The sequence below is a fragment of the Diadema antillarum genome, unplaced genomic scaffold (genome assembly GCF_040938485.1).
Source record: "Diadema antillarum isolate AM-2024a unplaced genomic scaffold, OU_Dant_1.0 scf00000151, whole genome shotgun sequence".
Classification (NCBI taxonomy): domain Eukaryota; kingdom Metazoa; phylum Echinodermata; class Echinoidea; order Diadematoida; family Diadematidae; genus Diadema; species Diadema antillarum.
The window spans coordinates 1,488,603-1,510,823 of record NW_027271040.1 but is presented as its reverse complement, the minus strand read 5'-3'; the positions used below and the strand labels follow the sequence as shown (position 1 = coordinate 1,510,823).

General features: G+C 38.0%; 1 protein-coding gene across 1 annotated transcript in view; it reads left to right on the top strand.

The window, feature by feature from the left end:
• The first annotated feature begins 8,856 nt into the window (after nucleotides 1–8,856).
• Nucleotides 8,857–22,221, top strand: part of LOC139721909 (uncharacterized) — a 30,297-nt gene continuing 16,932 nt past the window's right edge. The window contains exon 1 of the mRNA XM_071633234.1: nucleotides 8,857–9,230. Within this exon, the coding sequence (XP_071489335.1) occupies nucleotides 9,210–9,230 (21 nt within the window). The 5' untranslated portion in view covers nucleotides 8,857–9,209. The remainder of the gene's footprint in view (nucleotides 9,231–22,221) is intronic.

The window sequence follows — 22,221 nt, the reverse complement described above, 5'->3', positions numbered from 1 at the left end:
TCAACAGCTCCATGTATAGATTCGTGGAATTTATTGTGGTCCTTGAGCAGAGAAACCAATAAATTGAAAATCTTAAACAAATTACACTGAACAGTGTTGATGACATCAGAGCCTCATATATTTCAGAAATGTAGCAGTGTAATTCCATTACAATACCGCTTGCTCAACAAGTTCACCTGTAAAAAATCTATGCATGCCTTCTTCTTTTGTTCTGCTTCCTTGAGCCCCAAGTCATGCATTCTTATGGTGAGGCTGTCATGTCATCATCCTTGTTCATTGCAATTTGTTATAAATTTTGAAAACATTCTCATTCCTTATCCGAGTCACTATAAATTCTGAAACTCTGTACTCAGTTTGACTAATTTATAGTTGTTCAAATGTAAAAGTCTGAAAATCATCCGGAGGTCCCCTTTAAATAACTGTCCGAGACTAATCAATGGTGATATCCATTAACCCTGCCAACTGGTGATGATTACTATTTCACCTTGCTTGAACAATATCATATGCGGCCATTTCGAACTTGGAACAAAACAAGACTGAAACAATAACAACGGCAACAATACCTACGACATGCACACATAAGCACACACACACACACACACATACACACACACACACACAACACACACACATGGATACAGACACACAAACACAAACACACAAATAGACAGACAGTCACACACACACACACACACACACACACACATATACACCGTTATAGTCACACCTTCGCAACGACTTAAAAGTTCATTACCATCCATCACTGTCCTTGAGCGTCAAGCTTATCATAACACTCTATAAAATATCAAAGGCCTCCATTGCCCTTGCATGTAAATCACATTTATTACATTGACCTTGAAAGCCTGTGTTGCATTCTTCATATACGGGTTGTATTTCATAATGTTTGCCGAAAAAATAAAACATATCGGATTTTCTCACATTACAGGAAAAAGGAGCAAGGATAACGAATTATCTTGCTCTGTAACATGACCACGTGATGTGTCAAAAATGATTCTTATATTCCATGTTTATGTTTGATGAGGAGCAATCCACTTTGAACAATGTATGGGGAAACAAAATGTTAATGTATTGCTTGTGCACGAACTAATGAATTCTATGATAATTTTTGCCAAAACGGATCGAATTTCGTTCCCTTTGAATAGACTTATAGTATCAGAATGGGATATTAGGTCCAGGAACGTCCAAACGTAAATTGAAAATTTGTTCTCATTATTTTCTTTTTAACCCCTGATAGTCAGGCCTATCCATGTCATCGATTTTTCTCAGGGAAATATTTCTGATTTGATTGTTGTTATTGCTGTTTATATTCCACATACTAAGAATGTTGCAATAGGATTGGTCCAGAGCTGATCACGTGATGAAGCGTAGTTTTGCCCGTCACATCACCTGAGAAGAAAAGTTCGTTACACTCTATGTTGATAGGCCTTTTTGTTTCGCTGATCTCCACACAGTCCACACAGTCCTAACGCAAGATGAGTACGCGCGAAATAAAAGTGCGTTGCACTGTGGACTATCATGTGACCTAGGTCACTTGATAGTACACAGTGCAACGCACTTTCACTTCGGTGCCGCGCGGTGCGCGCAGCAAATTCATTGTTTTGTCATCTACGCGCACACGTAGCCTAAGCCCTAAGGATACCTAAAGACAGCTAAAACGGTTTCAGATGTGGAATAAAATGGGAATTTCTAGGACCCTAGATGTGGAATATAAAGCAAATAATCAACTTTTAGTTTCAGGCAATGAGACAAACTATCACTTCCTCGGCTATCTGAATGTGTACGCTATCTTTTCTCAGCTGCGCTTCGGAAAGATAGCTACATCCAGATCGCCTCGGAAGTGATAGTTTGTCCCATCACCTTCACCAACGTTGATTATTTGCTTATTATTGTTTGTTTTGTCTTTTGTTAGTTAGTTTGTTTGTTTGATTGTATATGGCTTCCAAATCTTTATTGTCATGACAAACAATAGTCATATCTTTACTGTTCATCATCATTTTCAAAGACACAACTTTAGTGTACATGAATTGTCCGGGATGATGTGTATGCACGAATACAAAACTGATATGTATACGTCATGATAACGTATAACAAAGGGTTTTCTCCTATTTTTTCATTAATAAAATCTATAATTCGTACTAATCTTTTTATATTTACGGCTGCTTATCTTGACGCTGTTATAATTAAAAAAAAATCTGGATGAAGTAGATTTTTTAAAAGCATTAATAAGGTGTATAATAAGTTCTTACAATTTTATGAACAGTGATGGAAAGGATGCCCCGATGCTTTTCTTTTTGTTTCATTTTCATTTTGGTTGCAAAAGGAGCTGAAGTGGGATTGTGAGTGTAAAGATGTAACCATATATCATCTTAGACAAATTTGAATACCACGATACACACACTGATAATTGTTACTGATATCACTGTATAGTGGAAAGACGCAAAACATTTCAGGCCCATAACTATTGGAAGAAAGGGGAGGGGTATTTAGGGAGTTCGAACGCCCCCCCCCCCCCTTGCTGGCGAGCATTGGTCAACAAAAATAAGACAAAACAAAGCAAAACAAACGATTGGCGGTGGAAACTTCTTCCCAAAGTTCAGAAGAGGTTGCGATTATCTTTAGTTTGGATTTGATCTTTACGTTTGAAAATACAGCCCTCTATATGTACTGTGTAACCCCATGACTAGGAGTTTGATTTGGAGTAGCATGCTTTTTTTTATAAAAAGGTATACACTATTTCCAACTTTGCCCATCCCCCGTGAAAAACAAACAAAAACAAAACAAAACAAAAACAAAAATCAACTTGCTACGGGCCTGTATTTAAAATAATGTAGCGGCTTTCTGTTTTCATACTCTAACTTACAAATCTAAAATGTTCTATATCTTTTATATTTGTATGTGTATTGCTAAGTAAAAATAACGCAAGCAGATACAATATAAACATTAACACAATGCTCTCACTCCACAAAATGTTAGAACTTTTTTTTTAAGCATGACCACGTGGAAATTAAAGCGGGAACAAATGGGGAGGGGCTGATTGACGAGTGAGCTTGTCTCCATGACAACACGTTTTTACTGAGTAGTAGGGAAAAGAAGAGGTGTCTCTTAACACCTTAATAAGATAATACACTATAAATGACTGATATGAGATGTATATAGGATGAGTGTGATTCTCCATATTTTATCATCTAGGCCCTATAGTAAGCATCGTCATATGTGTCGTACAGAGGACAATCCATAACATCTCAAGAGTACTGGATTATCATTCTCAAAATAGAATGATATTGATATAATTCCCTCCTACGACTTGGTTCCGTCCGAAACTCTGATAATATTAACATCATTGAAAAATGTGACCTATGATTGTAAATGACTGAAAACGTGTTACAATGTAGTTAAATTGTGATCATCCACGGTGACGAAAATAAATCGAGATATGCTCTTACCACGGATACGGGGAATACGGTTCACTATCAAAATTGATGGAATCACCTTGAATAGTTTTGGTTCCTCTGCCCTCAACACGTTGAATCATGACCTTAATCACGGTATTGTTCCGAAATCCCCCCAAAATTTCCATGACATTATTCACAGCGTGTCAAAGCCGCATGTCGATGACTATATATTCTAATAGGACAGGGCGATTGCGCAAAAGAAACGTATTTTCACTGTACTGCTCCACGTTGCTATTCTGTCTCACCGTACTGATCGAAGGTCATATTTGCGGATGGCAGGCAAATCCAGCGTTTCTTAAAACTAAAAGCATCTCCACGACCAAAATCTAACACGACATTGTTTGCTCGTCTGCAGCGTTGACGAAATATTGACACACAGGAATCTGTTAATGATTAACCGTTACTTCAACAATAGTCTCCCTCATCCAAGCTCTCCCCACCCCCCATGCATCTCCCCTCCCCTCCCCATCTCCCCACCTCTCCACATCTCTCCTCACCCCTCCCCCATCTCCCCAGCTTTCCTCACCCCTCCCCACAACTCCTCACCCCTCCTTACCTCTATAGCTCACAATCCCTCTCCATGTCTGCCCATGCAACTTTCTCCGCAACTTCCTACCTCTCCGAATCCCTCCCACCCCTCCCCACCTCTCCCAATCACCTCCATCATCCACCTCTCCCCATCCCTCCCATCTCTTCCTGTATGTGTTCCTCCCCACCCCACTCCACAACTTCCCATCCGGCCATCTGTTCATCTCCCTCCTCAATACCTACCTCCCAACCATTCCCCACTTCTCCCCACCCCTTCCCACTTCTCTCAGTCTCCCTCTACCCCTCCTCAATCCCTAGCTTCCCCCACCATGCACTTCTCCCCACCCCTCCCCGCATCTCTCCATCTCCCTCCACCCCTCCTCCAATCCCTATCTCCCCACCATTCCCCACTTCTCCTACCCCTCCCCACCTCCTCCCCGGGTGGGTTGATCCCTCCACCCCTCGTCCATCCCTAGGTCCCCACTATTCCCTACTTCTCTCCCACTTTCCCCAACTCTCTCCATCTCCCTCCACCCCTCCTCAATCCCTATAATAGCTCCCCGCTATTCCACATTTCTACACCCCTCCCCATCACCTCTCCCCAGTATACCCATCCACAGAGGAAACATATCTACCACAATCCCCTCGCTCATATATTGGGGCGTCGAATTGATGCAGCTATATATACCGATGTCTTGTTTTCCTTTTCAAAGCTTTAACTGATACTCATTTTCGTCCCAAAAATGTTATCTGTGTTATCCGGCTCATGCTTTTCCAGCTTTGATAAGTAGGCTTTACAACATGTATGTATTTGGTCACTAATCGTGACTTACATAAGCCTCTCAGATTGGACTTAGAAGGCTGCATGTATGAAGATTCTCATCAAGATGATGGCTGTGTATATTTCACAGTGTCTCGATGTGGTACTTGAATAACATTGCAATAAGGTAGCCTGATTCTGTAATTATGCTTCTTATCAGGTGTGAAATAAACTTTGGATACAAAACGCGCCGACCTTTCACGACGCGTTCCATAAAGAGGTGTATAATCTTGTGCACACGTCGTCAATGCGAATGAGTTTGCGATTTTTACGACTTACCGCGCATAAACAATGAAACCATTTCATCGTTAACTTGCAAGGTAATTATTTCCAGAAAGACAATATATTATAGAGCGAACGCCCTAGCTGAATATAATCATACATTGTTATCAACATTGATGTTTACACAATAAAGCAGTTTGTTTGCTCTTTATTTGTGTTGTGAGCTGCTATTCCCCCTTTTCAGTGCATCTATAAATCATTTTACGAGGATGGAATATTTGATTTGTTGTTTTAAGATCATAATAAAGTTGAATGCATAATGCGACAAGTAACTTTTATCATAAACCATGGAAGGCAGTTCAATCTATCCCTGACAAAAGATTTGTATAATGACGTGCATAAAACGTGGTTCAAAATATGTGCTCGAAACCATAAGCCTACAGTGTGTCCAGGCAAACGTGGTGGGTTTTCGCGGGGGGATCCAGGAATTCCGTAAAGAGGGGGCGCGTTTACAAAATTAAAGGGGGGCGCACGCACCCCTCCCCCCATTTATTTCTTTTTATTTCTTTTTTCAACAAAAAATAAAGGGGGCGTGCGCTGGTTGCGGTCCTCCCTGGATCCGCCCCTGTTTCGTGTAGATTTTTGTTTGAGAGAGCCCAGACAGATAGACAGACAGACAGACAGGCAGAAATACAGACAGACATGCAAAGAGAGAGAGAGAGAGAGGGAGAGAGAGAGAGAGAGAGGGGGGGGGGGTAGGAGGGTAGAGGAAGAGATGAAGGGTGGGGCTGGGGTATATAGTCCTGAGTCGATCAAAGTCTCCCAATAAACATTCATTGTTTATCTTGGCTGCTATAAAAGCCTCCCTTAATCGCGACCAGTTATTAGATACGGCGCATCTTTGCTTTGATATGATCGCACCTGTGTTTTGAGAGATGAGTATTATATGGTAAGAAATCCGATAGATAAACAGAAAAACCTAGAATCACAAGAACAAAACGGGTCAACAGGAGGAACTTTTTTTTTTTTTGCAGCTGCAAAGTGTAATAGTAGTGTGGGTTGAATATTGTCCTCGAGTTACTCCGCATGCCTAGCTCTCGCTGGGCCAGGCGAACAACGCGGAAATAGTATTGATTTTATCCATACCTTTGGACCCCAATTGTTTGCTCTGGGGCGAATGCATCGAAAATACCCTCTAACAAATCAATGGTGACACTCTGTGTGCCAAATGCTCCCGTGCTTTGCTAACTCTGCACAACTTTGATACCATCTGCGGAGTGAAAAGATGAATGAATGATATGGTTTGAGCTCGAATGGGGGAAACTCACGTATGCTCGCATCATGCGTTTTGTACCGGGAATCATAGTTCTTGGATTTGGGGGCGGTGTTGAGTGATTTGTTATTGGCTGACTCCGGAGAAAGTGGGAAATACCCATCTGGTGGGCGTGTGATGCGTTCACAAGGTTACATCGCTATCCGTTTATCCGCTGATGTTGTGTCGCAGACTTGCGCACTCTTCTAGAGTAATAGGAGCTGTACCAGCCCTGGGGCCTGTTTCACAAAGGTCGCACTTAGTAAGTCAGACTTAGCGCTAGTCAATCTTAGTCTAAGTGCGACTTTTTAAGTCTGTTTCACAAAGTCAATCTTAGGCTAAGACTGACTTATTCGATTTGAATAATAATGTACGAGCCAAAAATATGCAAATTAGCCATTTGTTGTCTGCTGATGATTTTTGAGTAATTTCTGGAAGGGAAATTGCTTTGATTTTCTGCAACTACGATTCATATGACATTACTGTATCATTCGTTATTCACAGTGCTCATTTACTGACTCATATTATTTCTCTTTTGTACATGAATAGCCGCTCGTTTGATGATTATTTTGATATAAGAGATGTTTTGTGCATGAGGCCTCTTTAATCCAGTCCCACATGTTTATATTGGACTGTGTGAAAGTTAGGATGAATGGGGTTGCTCGCGCAGCTCGCAGCAGCTAGCTGGCTCTGATATGATCTCTGCATTCTGTACAACCATTCACATTGCACAATTGGTAACTGTGGACCTTGGTAGAAGAGGATTCTGGCTAGCTTCTTGTTGCACACGAAGAGAAGTTTTCTTTTCCAACTAGCTAGGGTTGGTCGTAACTACAGAAGTGAGTGTAGCTTAATCTGTTAGTCATTAGGTAGGTCCTTGAAATTATGTAATTTGAGCAAGAGATGATTCATTGAGGTTAGGAAGGGACTGAATATTATGAACTCTGTGTGTGTTGTACTGGTACTTGTATTGTAATTTGTAGAGTCTGCTCATTACTAATATCATGTCATTAGACAATGTCTATATTAGCCCGACCAGACGCTGTTAATACACTGTGCGAATAACTGGGCTGTGTATAGTTATGTCTACATATCAACTCTTATCAGTTCTAGTATTAGTTTCTAGTATGACTATCAATTAAACATGGCTATGCCTAACAGTTAGTGTAGAGTCTGTGCACTGTGTTATTAATCAAGATAGGGGCACAGTGCCACATCTTCATGATTTTGAAGAAAACAAAGTGCATGATTGCCCTAGACTGCATGTATAAGGTTAGTTAGAACCATAATAAATCATGGCTACTGGCTATCAATTGGTCAAATTTTAAAGTCTAATTGCTGGGCCCCCGAGTTGAATTGGGAAGTAATTGATGAATTTATGCGTTTTCGGATTTTGGAATGTGTTTGAGAACTGCATCAATCAAGATTAGGCATAGAAACCACTAGACCTCTAACGTTTTCCGTGTATGCCGCGTTACTGTAGCCTTTGATGCGAGGCAGAGGTGACTGTCTATTGGCTAATCGTTTCCTCTAACTGACACAAAATGCTGGGGGTTGTTATGTCTTATTTTGTTTTGTTTTTTTGCTTCCAGGATAAAAAAAAAGCATTCATTAAGATGTAACTGGTACCGTAGAAATGGAATCTTGGCTAATTTCATTGGCAGTCATGTGTAGAGGTAGACCAATAAATCTGCCTCTTGTCGGGTAGCCTCTTGTTAACTGTATTTATACGGTCGCTAATGCAGTCGACCGTATTACAGACTGTACAGATACAATTAGGCTACCGAACAAGAGACAAATTTATCGGTCTAACCAGTTAGTACAGATAGACACAGCCCCGTCCTGTACACAAGAGGTATAATATTTCTTACAAGTATAGGTCTAACTAATTTGTTAGGTCTTTCTAATTTGTTGTAAATGCATGATATTTATAATGGATAGGCATGCATTAATATTCATGGGTAAGCAGCTAAGAAGATAACACAGGCAAGAAAGGATTGGTAGAAATATAATTAATTTCCAAAGTCCAGATACATGTAGATTATATAGCTCTTTATGAGCTAAAATTTTGGTTTAACTTAACAGTTCAAACTATCAGTACATTTATAGGTAGGGATCTATTTTTATGACTATTTTTAATTTGGACCATTGTTCAGTGAATAGTGTAGGAGTAGACCCTCTACGAAACTAGTGATTCTCTAGTTTGTTAAAAATACTGCCATCTCACTCAGGATAAGATAAAGTGGAAGAAATTAATGAATATTAGGAGTTGAATATGCTTTTGAACTTCCCATTTTGGAATTTAAGTCTGACTTTACGCATGGCTTCAGGCCATGCGTAGAGTTACGCAGGACTTGGTGGGACTTACGCATGACTTAAGCTTTGTGAAACAGGATTCAAAGTCCTGCGTAAATTTACGCAGGACTTAGGGATTTACGCAGGGTTTGGGGATTTACGCATGAGTTAAGTCAAACTTAAATCTTTGTGAAACACCCCCCTGAGTGTTTAGACTGTTGTGTCTTGGGGCTGAACCAAGGAACGAACACTTCTGTCTGCATGCGCACACCGTATCTTCACTGCACTGATAGTCGACCACTTCATCATTGCATAGCAGCGCCATGGAAGTTGAATACCCTTCTCCTCCGTCAACTGTGTGTCCCTAACATGTTGGACGTCGTTGTCTGCGGCGGTAGAGTGTATCGATGCTTCATTTATCAAACGAAAAAAAAATTATATTGTTTTGAAATGGAACTGTCAGCTGTTGGACATAATAGAGAATAGAGAAACCGAGATACTATGGCATTAGTGTTGATGATTAAAACTTTACTCGATTTGAAGTAGTTTGTTCAACGCAATGGAAGGTTGTCTCCGGACGGTAAGTTTCAAGTTCATTGTTGCAACTGAGACCTTTTTCTATAAGACAAGAGACTTCTACTAAATTTGTCAAGTGTTAGTATAGGCCTAGGCCCTAGATACTAATTTTCCGTTTGTCGTGCTGTTCCGATATTCTACAAATTACAGACCTGCAGATGTCCATTGTTTAGATCTAGGCCCCTACGTGAAATCCTTCTGACGTTACGACTTGTTAAGACTGATCTTTCGATAACTGAGCTAGACGCGATAGCTATTTCATGAAAAGATCCAGATAAACTCCAAAAAAGATCGACCAAGTCCAGGTGCTCTTTCACTCAGAAATCACAGAAACCTTGGTGGCGACAAACGAATGTTTTGCACACCACATTTTTCGGGATCGTGGAGGTCTCGACCTTTGCATGGGTTCGCTGTAACATTACTGTAAATTGCGTTGTTTATGCGCTGGAAACGAAAGCGATTCGTTCCCCGCTTGTCGCTCCGACTTCGCCAAGGGCAAGGTTTCAACACGACTCAAGGTGCTGCTGGACTGAATGCAGAACTAGAATCTTGATTTTAGTAGACTCTGCGTCTAATAACGTTACATTTGTATAAATCGATTGCAACTTCTCCCGCTCTGCTTCTATTGATGTCGGCAAGTTGTGTAGAACACCATTTGTCAATGTTTCACCCAAGGACTTTGAGGAGGTATCACGCATGATAGACTCTGTTATAGAGAATCTTGATTCTAGATTCTATAGACCTTGACTTTTCCTTGGTTTTACCACAGTGGCAAACTTGAGGGAGTTGAGTCAAGCCATGTAGACCCTATTGTTAAGAGTGTGAAACAGTCCTATCTAAAAGAGTTCATAGTCTTGACTCCTAGTGACCTAGACTAGACCATCTCCTACTCTTGATTTTCTCTTGTCTCTTGAACTTGTACAAGACTTCCTCCCATCAATAGGCAATATAAAATATGCAATAAAATGTTAAAAAAAGAGTAAGTTGTGTGCAGGAAACATTTGAAATAGATTTAATATCTATTCATGGTCAAAAGCGTGCAAAAAGTTGTTATGACTTGGTGTTGTGTACAGCAGGGACAGGGGCCTTGCAAGGTTTTGCTTTTTGTTTGTTTGTTTGTTTGTTGTTTTTTTTTTTGGGGGGGGGGGGGGTCAAAGGTATTACTAATTAGTTCTTCCTACTTTGACAGAAAGAATCTCCAGTGGAAGAGTCTTGGATTTTGTTATGATCTTTTTTAAAGACCTTAAAAAACTGTATGTATGTGCCCCTTCCCCCTGGCAAGAATGGGAATAATTCTACCAGAACTCTGAATCATTATTGATAAGTTTACATAGAACTTTCTAGAGGTAAATAACTCGAACCCTAATCTGAGGTTGATAATCATTTAGATTTTATATACAAGCATAATACAAGCTCTTGTTCACTATTAATTCCTTAAATTGTTAATTATTTAGCATGGTTTATAGGCAGACTGTTTTGTAGAACACACGACAGTTTAATATCATGTATACTGATAATTGACAAACAATATTTAATTGAACATTTGCTTTAACTTATGTAGAAAAAGAGTGTAAAGAGTAGAGAGAGGGAGAGGGGAGGAAATTCTGTCAAAAGAAGAATGTCAGCAAAACAAGTGTTATTGTGGTAATGGCTCAAGTTTTAGTGTGAGATGAAATGATGTCCATCTTGCTGCATATGATCGAGTTGTCGTTTTGGACAGAAAACCTTTTTAAAATAGTTCTACAATTTCCTGCATTTGTGCACTATCTGCCTTCATCACTTTTAGTGTCAGCCATTGAGCCTTTATGTATCAGTTTTCAGTCATGGTATCATAAATAGTTCTCTAGCCTTGTCAAGCCATTTTTTTTTCTTTTCAAAATGTCTGATTGTTTTTGTGCCCCCCCCCCCCCCCCCCATGTGGTTGCTGGTAAAAAGGTGTCAAATGGCATGATGCAGATGAATAACCAGAGTACACAGTCTGAAATATTAATACAATGAAAAACATTCAACTTGAAACCTATTTCAATTCTGATTGCTGTAGTAAACCTCTTCCTGTTGTGTGTTTCGCATGTACAACTGGTGCACAGAACGACTTGCAGTCCCTTCAGGTATATCAATTCAGTTCAATTCAATTCAATTCACATTTATTTCGGATATAAAACAAGGTAAATATTACAAGGATTTATTTGGGTGACACCTGAAAGAAGCAAACGCTTGTCGGGTAAGGTGCACCCTATTGCAACTGTATAATAAACATAAACAATGATATAATATAAAAGCGACTAAAAATAAAAAACATACATGCGTACAGACATACAAAATACATTCACAAAGACAAATAAAAAAAAATAATGGATATCGGGTGAGGCATCAAAAAAAAAGTAATGTTGGTTGAAACGTACGTTGACTCAAAAGATGTGAAATATCAGATTGGATAAGTTAAACAGAGGCCAAGTAAACAGTAAAAAATCATTCAATTAGTCAATTAGCATTCGAAATATATTATAAGCGTCAATGGTATAGTTCCTTTGATTTTTATAGAAAAATAATCAATACTAACGTTAATCAACACTAACATCTAGTGATAATTATTAAAATGAACTTTGAACAGTAACACAAAAGAACAATATAACACGCAAAATATTAAAAGCAGATACTTATTCGAACATATACAAATGAAATATAATGTCAGTTTTTTAAAGCATGCTTACTATCATGTAAAAAACAATTAGTCAGTATTATATCTGGTTGTCACTGATTGCAAGAGGGCTTTTGAGTTAAAGATTCAGGAGAAAGTTTTAATGGATAAGGTCATTACTCACAATGCAGAAACACATGATACAAGTGATGCGGCATAAAAGAATGCAAGAAAGGTTTCCTCAAATATAGCTGTCATTGAACCTGAAGGCAGATCAGTCGTTAAGCTGTAACATAAGCACCATAAAGTGTAATTAAAGCAAGTAACTGAAGGATCTTAAGAATAGACAGAAACCAGAACTGAAACATCCATTGCATGATAGTAGTTGCTATGCTAATTAGGAGTATGGTGTACTTCAATGTTGATAAAGCTGATCATGAAACTAGTGATGTAAAGTTGCATGCCTCTGAACCATAGCCATGACCTAGTTATACTGTGTTGCAATACTATAAAAACTATTTGTACTATGTTATAGGGATGGTACAGTATTGGTGGAGATGAGAATTGGGCTTTTAACTTTTGGCGAGATACAAAGAAAACACTTACAGTGATATAGTACAGAGCATACCATTTTAAGAGGAATTCAAAGTTTATTTGATGAAAATCGGGTTTGGAATAACTTAAACATCCAAAAACAAAGTAAAACAAAGCAGTCGTGATAAAGTGTTGGCCCCACACTTTATTAGATTCGCTCTTTTTTTGATGTCTCGGCCATTTCAAAACCAATTTTCATCAAATAAATGTTGAATTCCTCATAGAATTACTTGCTCTTTCATATTTTGTAAGAGGTTTCTCATTATTTCACCCCCCCCCCCAAAAAAAAAAAAAAATGTTGACATGAAATTAGGTCTCAACCAAAACTGTACGATCCCTTTAAAGTTCTAAGATGTAACATATAATTTTATATTAAAGGGAAACTTAACAAGTTAATTTCATACAGACATACTTTCTATATTTTCCTCGGACAGGGAAGTCATTTGCAGTAAGTATACAAAATGTAAAATTGGTAGAGCTACTAATACAAGTATGTCCCAGGGCAATTTTAACTGAAAAAGAACATTGAATGGTATTACCTTTACCATATAAATTCTCAGGACAGACTTATAGTGGCATTACGTTATCCTTTTCATGCCAAGAATATGAAGTTATGAATGTAAGCATTTGAGTGTATGTGTGATGCAAGCAGAGCCTCATGTTGTGAACAGGAACCTGGGCCAATTTAATCAAATTCTGATCTTCCTTTTCACATTTGACAAGGTACTGGATACTGCATATTCGAGTGATGTCAAAATCCTGAAGATTGTGATTGAGGGAAACAGAGTATTAGGTTAAAGGCAGATTCTTGCCAAGAATAGGATGTTACGGTAACAAGGAAGTACTGAGGCTGCATTTGTTGCAGTGAAAACCATTGCACAGTGATTTTTCTAAACAGTACACATGCCTGTTGGTCTCACAAGGTTTCACTCAAATGGCAGAAGATAAATCCACTAATGTGCAAGATTGTATATGTGCAAGATTGTATATTTTGCATAAATCTCAAATTACCAATTAAGTTGAAATGTTAGCAAAAGAGGGAAAGATTGAGTAGATTTATTTTCCAAGAACAACTGCACAGCCTAAAAATTGGAGCCCTAATTGTGACTATGAATTGGCTCAAGAATTGAACTTCTTTGGGAAGCTACTATTATCTCAATTGATGGACAGTACAATGCTGTGCCCCTGAAACTTCAGAAATTATGTCAGTCAGCTCAAAATTTCATTTGAGGAAAAAGTGATCCACCTCTTTGGTATTGTCAGAGATAACTAGGGCTGTTTGTCTTGTCACTACTCATTAAGGTAAAAGCATGACCAGAGTATTCGTAACAGGAAGTATAATGCAGCTTCATATTAAAGCGGCTTGCAAACTACAGCAATGCTATTGCCCCGTCTCAGCTGGATATTCTGTACTTTCAGTTCTGGTTCTTTTCTGTTTTGTTGAGTCACAAGTATGTCGATAGAGGTACAAGTACATCGCTTGTACAATTTCTGCCAGTTTAAGTTTGTTCAGGTGGGGTGATATGAAGTGCAGTCTTCATTTTCTTTGGAATTATAAATATATATATTTTGTTTTCAGCATATTTCATTTCACACAAAGAAATGGCATCGACTTGTACCACTGACTGAAATTTTTGGTAAAGTTGACTTTTGTCAACATTTTTAGCAAAATATGGAAATTTGTTGAACTAATGGTATGTAAAAGTTGATGTATAAACAAGCTCTGGAACTTTTTGTCTTTTTCTTTTTTTTTCTCCACAGAACCAGGTACTTAACTGTGCTCTTTTATTTCATTTTTAGTTAAATCATTTCATGTGCTACTGGTTAAAATGGAAGATATAATATATCACAATGCTATGATGATATGGTGAAAAAGTAAGATGTTTTACTAGTTATCGATTACGTTTCCTAAAATTTTTACCTCATAACAGAAAAGCCTGTCATACTAGAACTTGGTGGCTTCACATGCTCAATGTAGTATCATATTCATTACACACATATCACATATTTCATATTCAGTTTGTTTGTGATGTGCACTAAACAAATATATACGGTGTATTGCACACACCTTTCATAGAAATTAAGGGTCAAGGGTAGTTCATCTTTTGAATTTTGGACCCTATTATCCTTCTGCAGTACTGTGTGTCTCTATCAAAGGGATCCTGTAGGTTCTCTCTGCTTGAAAGCATTGTGAACGTGGTAGTCATATTGTAGACTGCAAATGGTTTCAAAGGCAATAATGGTCTAGGGTGTTGTACATGTACATGATGCCTTTATGTGTACGCTGTACTTAGAAAAAGCAGTGTGTGCTATGTGGAAAGTTTGAGCTGGATTCAGTGGGGCACATTCAGAGCATTCAGTGATCTTTGCAGAGAGAAATCGCCTGTGCCAGTTCTTCAGAAGGAGAACATCTGTGTAGTTTTGAAGTGGTTAAAGGTTGATGTGCATTAGTTCTGGCAGTTCATCCAATTATTTGCTCCCCCTGTGGTGTGCACTGCTCCGGAGAGCCAGTGCTATTACTGTATCGCTACCCCCTTGGAGTGTCTTGATCAGGCTTTGCTGAACTTGGACTTGGCCATGCAAGGCCGGCATGTTCTCGTAGTCGGAGGACGGGATGATGATTCAACAAAACTTCATCGACACTGGAGGATGTGAATTTGTCTGAGGAGGAAATTGAATTCATGTGTCTGAAAGCTGCGTTTTCATTCGCTCACTGGTGAATGTTTGTGGTTCATGACATCATGTATACTCCTCTTAGCATTCTCTACAGTCTACGTAAATTGTACACACAGTTGCATGAAAGACAAAGACTTTGCAAAAAAAAGTCAGATCTATGGTTGAATCAAGTAATGAGTATAAAATCAACAAACAAGACTATTGTACAGAATCCATTTACAAGAGATGTAAGACATGCTTAGGAAATTTAAACACATGAATTGAGTGGATCATTAGAACGAATTAGTCATGATAAAAATGAGTATCATATTCATATATGGTTCAAATATGTCTAAAATCAGGAACTGTACAGCTGCATGTATAGCATACTCCGTTGCAATCTATCATCACCAAATCGAAGGAAATCTTGCCTGAATTTTTGAAACATACGTGTATATTAATACATTATTGCCATTTTTGGCTTTAAATTTTGTAGAAGCCGGAATACTTGTAATGATAATGGGCTAAAAATCCAATGTCTTAGCTTTTATTTACTTGCTGTATTAAATTTGCCCTTTTTTTGGGGGGGGGGAGCAATTAATCTTGGGATATAAACAATGTAGAATATTGTGCAAGTCTGTTGCTCTGGAACCATTGAGCTACATAGTGTGCATGATGAATTGATAATTTCTTTATAATCAAAAAGCATGTCACACATCAGTTTTAGCACATGTAGCCTCTTTACATTTTTAGACTCATCCAGGAAACAAAACTGGTGGAAAATAACCGGTAACCGAGACAAAAGAGGAATTGCATCATAAGTGCCAAGTGTTTGGCATGAAAACAATGCTTCTGCTTAATATGCAGAAAATGTTGAGTTGTCATGTAATATTAACAATTATTTGGCAGTGAAAATTGAGGAGGGAGACTTTTCTTTCTAACAATAATTGTTCTTCCCAAAATGATTTGTATCATTGCTACTGTGCTTAAAAAAAAGCCAAAACAAAACAAAACAAAATGTCATGCCTAAAGAATACTTCTGAAATAGCAGTCAGGAAAAATCCATTGCTAGATTAAGTGTTGAAAAAGATCCATTTACCCACAGACAGACAGACACACACACACGGACCAAAACCAGCACACACCCATACACAAATCCTTTTTTTTTAAACACAAAGGGAGATCATGGATATTTATAGTCATGACTGCAGGGTGAAGCATACATCCGTGATCTGAAATGTGAAGAAATGCCAGTAGTTTAATGAAACACCTTTCTCAGCCTTTTTTTCTTGACCTTTCTCCCAGCGCGATGAGTTTACCAGAGATCCCAGCTGGCTGGTTCCTGGGCAGCGTGTTAAATCGGACCTGTACTAATATCACGGATGAATGGTTTGATTAGAGCTGTAGGGATTGAGGTATATCGGGCTTGATGGAGAGAGAATAAGGGGAGATTGCACCTTCTCACTCTTTCTGCCTGCGCCTTATAGTTTGAATATTGCATGCATCTTTATAGTTTGAATATTGCCTGCACCTTTATAGTTTGAATATTGCCTCCACCTTATAGTTTGAATATTGCCTGCATCTTATAGTTTGAATACTGCCTGGATCACATTATCAGTACTCAATTTTTCACCTTCTTTCTTTCTTTCTGTCTAATATTCACGGATGAATGCACAGATATTTTGTATGACTTTGTATGGTGATTTGGTATGTTGACTAGGTATCCAGAATATATTCAAATTGATGGTATAGTTTTGGTTGAGATAGGTATTCAAGTTTAAACTTTCTCTGAGATAATTAGAAGCCTCTTGTATGAATAGAGTGTACAAATCTAAGAGAATTCAAAGTTTATTTGATGAAAATTTGTTTTTAAATGGTTGGGATATCCAAAACAAAGTAAAACAAAGTGTTCCTAATAAAAGGTGGGCCCTACCTCTTATTAGGACCTGTTTGTTTTGGGATATATCTCTGCAATTTCCAAACCGATTTACATCAAGTAAACTTTTAATTCCTCTTAGATTTGTTTGCTCTTTAATATTTTGTATAAGTGCTTCCAAATTTTCCCACAGAAAGTTTAAACATGAATTCCCATCTCAACCAAAACTACACCATCCCTTTAACAGTGACTTAACATCCCTTTGTTAAGCCTGTCGTGTAAGACAGGGTGTTTGGCTCTGTCTCTTTCTTGTTCTCATCCTCTTCCTCTTCATTTTGTCATTCTTCTCCTCTTTTGTGGAAGGTCCATGTCATAAGAAATTTAATTTGAAGCAGGGAATGCCCCACGTTCACATAATGTTGAAACAGAGAGTCAACAAATATTGACGAATATAATATGTGAGTAGCAAATGAAAGAATATTGCAAAGATAATTAGATGCTGATGGAAATTTCTTTTCTCCTTTTTTGTTATGCCTCCTCCACAAAGTGTCATTGGACTGGAGGCATTATGTTTTCAGGTCGTCCATCCATTCAGCTTTCCATGCATCGGCCCTTCTGTCCATAATTGATTTTGTTGGGACACTGTAACTTAAGGTATTTAAATGAAAATTGGTTGTATTTATGAGTGGACAAACTTTTGCCCATCAACTTTTGGGTGCATGTGCTCAATGTCTAAGGTCAAAAGTCAAGGTCAAATTCTTAACATATCACTACCCCCCCCCCCCCCCCCCCCCCATATCTCTGTAATCCCTGAAAGTATTTTCATAAAACTTAGCATATCTCAGGTAAAGATTCTTTTGGGAAAGGTTTTTGGCCACAGGGTCAAAGGTCAAAGGTCAAGTGAAAATTTAACCTTTTCTCTATATCTTGGAATTGGCTCATGTTATCTTCACTAAACTGGATGCATGTACTGCCTAACAGTGATTCTCTTGAGAATTTGGGGAGTCATGGGATCAAAGGTTAAGGGTCGAAGTTCAGGTAGAAATTCAAAAATCCACTATTAGATACTGCAATCATACTATTTTTTCTCCATACCTTGAATATCACTCTGTTTTTAAAACAATTTACTTAGGTACAATGCATAAACATGAATTACTGCACTATATAGATTCTGTGAGGAAAGATTTGGGCCATGGGGTCAAAGGTTAGATGATAATGTTAAAATGTCTAGAGGGAAACAATATGAATGGCCACATACATTTTGTCCTAGATTATTTTTAATTTAAGCTTAATTTAACTTACCATTTGATTGCATCAAATCCTCAGAACTTACCTTTAAAATTTCATCTAGCAGTGAGTACCCTTTTCAGTATGAGTGGCTTTTTTGTAGATGGTTGATACAGGGACTGTACATATCTGCATTACACTAGCAATTTGCAAGTAGTAAATACTCTGCCTCCCTGCTTTTCAAAAACAAAAATGGTGCTTCATATTTGGGTTCAACATACTGTTCAATGCTTTGCTAAGGATGAGAAACATAAATCCTGCAAATGGATCTGAATAAAAAGTACTGGAAGTTGCCATTGGCTATTTAGTCTTGTTTCAAGCCATCATATGTAATGTACACAGTGCATCTCAAATCCAGCTGTGCATGTAATGCATTTTGTCAAAATTGTGCCAGGGAACCTTTTGCACTTCTCGTTCACTTACCATGATCCTGTCAAGACCGTTCGTTGTTTCATAAATTCTTTAACCCAATTTAGCAGAGTTTTGTTGAGGCGTAAGTTAATAACACAGGCCAGGCACCCCTCTGAATGATGCAAGGCAGTAGGATAGGTTATAACCTGACAGTTTTTACTCTTTTTTCCCCCTTTTATTTTGTAATGCTAAAGGCAACACAATCTACTTCATTTCAAGTATCCAGAAAGTGTTCTTGTTTGACATCTAGGCAAATTGTTTGATGTAGGCAAATGCACTCAAAATATGTAGGCAAATGCACCCAAAAGACATGGTTTTATCTGAGATAAAGCTCAAAGGTTTTACAATGTTTGCAAGGAAGATGTGATCACTTCTAGAATCCTCCTTTGGTTCTCAACATTATCAAAAACCTTGTCTCCTTACCATTTTAGGGTGTTATGAATTCAAATGATTCCTTTAAAGACCACTTGTATAATTTTTCTTCAAAAAATTTAATGACTGTATATTCCCAGTAGGGCCTATGTACTTTACTACCAATTGTACACGTTCTATGCAAAGGTTGACATAAATGCACTCGCACAAGCACTCTTACCTAGTCAGGGAAACTTATTCACACAGGCTTGCTTAATCCTTTATATTAAATGAGTTACTCAAATACCGGTTAGTGAATGGCTAAACACAGTCACATGATGGAGGCACATTGGTTATGTTCGCCGATGGGCAGAACATATTTGTAATGTTCTCCCATGGGAAAACATTTTTGTAATGTTCTCCCATGGGAAAACATTTTCACATAACAAATGACAAACAATACCAAACGATTGAACGATCACATTTTTCTCGCAGTCGATAGGATAAATTTGCCTATTCCATATGTACAATGTGAAAAAGCAGCTGACCAATTATTGTAATGCGTACGAAAGTGTGATTTGACTAACCCATATAATATAACAGATGATGACTTTTGTTGTCGGGAACATGTACCAAACGTTCCACCCTCAGGGTTTAAAATACTATTTCGGAAGGCTATAAGTCTATCGACTTCGTCTTGGGACTTATAACCCCCTTCAATAGCATTTCAAACCTTCGGGTGGAACATTCGGTACGTTCCCTCCCCCGCCATCGCCAGTCATCATCTATATAATGTGCTCAGGCACTTGGCTAGACTTGCCACACCTGTTCTTCAGCATTCAATAATCTACCACAAGTTGATGTAGTTGTATTTTAGTTTGTGGCAATTAAGTCCATTTAGGTGTAATAGCAGTTTGCCTCAGTCCTACAGGAAGGCCATGGCATAGTGACACAATTAGGATGAGGTAATCTCTATTCAATTCAATTCAATTCAATTCAATTCAATTCAATTCAATTCAAAGGTTTTATTTTCACTTCTTTCAACAGAATGTACAAAAAAATATAGATTCGACATACGTTTGAAGGAATGATACATAGATAGCAAAGGATAACATTTGTCAATAATCATTACAAATTTAGGCATTTTTCATACAGACATATTTATACATTCTGCCAAAAAAAGTGGAGGTACCCACTCAAAAGACTATGCTTGTACAACGTGGGCACCTCACAGGAAGAAGAAAAAAAGGTGAAAACTTAACTACAAGTGTGCCGGATGAAAAAAGATGATGATTCATTGATGAGGTAAAGACATCTGTGTTTATCGGCGAAGAAAGCACAATGAGGGTTGAATGCGTGTGATATCACACAATAATAATATGAGTGCTCGTGCATGTATAGCCCATGCATAAGGATAAGTGTTCATTATTTTGTTCATAGTGCAATTAGAGTTTTAAGAGTGTGAAATCCAGACCTGATGTGAACTTGCCAGAGTCTATAGCTCAAGAGAACTGCAGACATCTGCGAGAATAACATTTCGATTGCTGTATGTTATTTTATCGTTTATTATAAGTTATTCTATTCCTGTCAACTCTTTGTAAAGTGGAGGGTTTGTTCAATGATTAATGTTCACAAGGTTAATGTTTAACAGGCTCGTGCCAAAGGAAAAATTCAGCAATACAATGTTTGTATCACCATTTGAAATGTAGCTAGCTATCAGTTAATACCATGCCATTGCAATCAGAAACCCTGCTCTTTGTGCAAATCAAATACTTCTGAGTCAGATGGCTTAGTCCTTTGTTGCCAACAGTATCATTAATTATTCATTCTGATTTCTTTTATTTTATGCACACACATACAAAATTTGATACTTGTACATAATGGCAAAGGAATGATAAGTGTTTTCACACTGACATTCTTTGTTGAAAATGAAAATGAAATTAATGAAAGGAAGTGAAGTGAAAGTGTAAACCTCCATACTCTCTTTTTTTTTTTTTTTGCTACCAGTTTGTATTATCAGTGCAGAAATGAAGAGTAACATGTAAGTGGTGTACAATTGTATGTAAATGCTCATAATCAGTTGGCTTGTGCACCTGGGAATAAGATGGCTGTTTGTATTAAAGTTGTCACCAACTGTGATGAATACTGATAAAACTCCAAGTCCTTCTCTCACTTCTCTTTTGCCAAGATAATAAGCAAGCTCTCTCAGCTAATGCTAATCAGTATGGATCGCATCTCGGAAGAAAACTGGCCTCAATCGGCAAAGCTACGTGGATGAAATACATTGTAATTATTCCCAGACTCCTCCACGCTAGCTTAATGAGAGTTTGGTTGTATTTCCCTCAGGGTGTGTCCCATTTCTGCGATGAAACATTCTCTATGTATGCAGCTGAGCAGAAGTCATTAATGAAGAGGGAACCTGGCCACATGTTAAACACATTTGATTGAAGCAATCTAAAGATAATGAATACGAGACATGACAGTAGCCATTCGATTGGAAGCTTTTAGCGAAGTAAAGCCTCTAATTGTAACCCACTCATGATACATTCTTCCCTCATCACATTATCATACATTCAAGGTTGAGTTGAGAACTTGCAGGGTAGGATCATCAGTATGTATGAATTCAGATGTCTGGCTAGCCTTCCATTAAAGGTACAGAAATTTTTTTTCAATTCAATTCAAATGAATTTATTAGGAATTTTCTCTATCGAATATATGTTACAAATGAAATACAGTCATGTCTTTTTGTTTGCAAGACAATAGAACATACAGTGTGTACATCCAAATAAAGAACTGAGATATACATGTAAAGATTAAAGAAAAGAATAAGAGAACACTTCAATTGGGAACCACTCGTGATAAAGTGGTTCAAATGATCTGACTGAATTGTGGCACATATATAGGGAGTGTGAATGCAGAAGACTGTCGTCAAATAAGCATTGCTTGAAGAAACGACAGTCTTGAAAGAGAAGGGAAAAAAAGAAAATGGGCAGCATTAGACAGCATAATATTGTCTAATGATTAAATATGTTACAGATAAATTAAAGTGTAACTTTGATTTTGGCTTGGAGGATGGTTTATGAGATACTATGGTCTTACCATTAATGCTTTTATAGGGTTATATGGAACAGCATGAAATGAATGCTTTTAATTAACAAATGTTTGCACAGGTAGGCAGCTCAA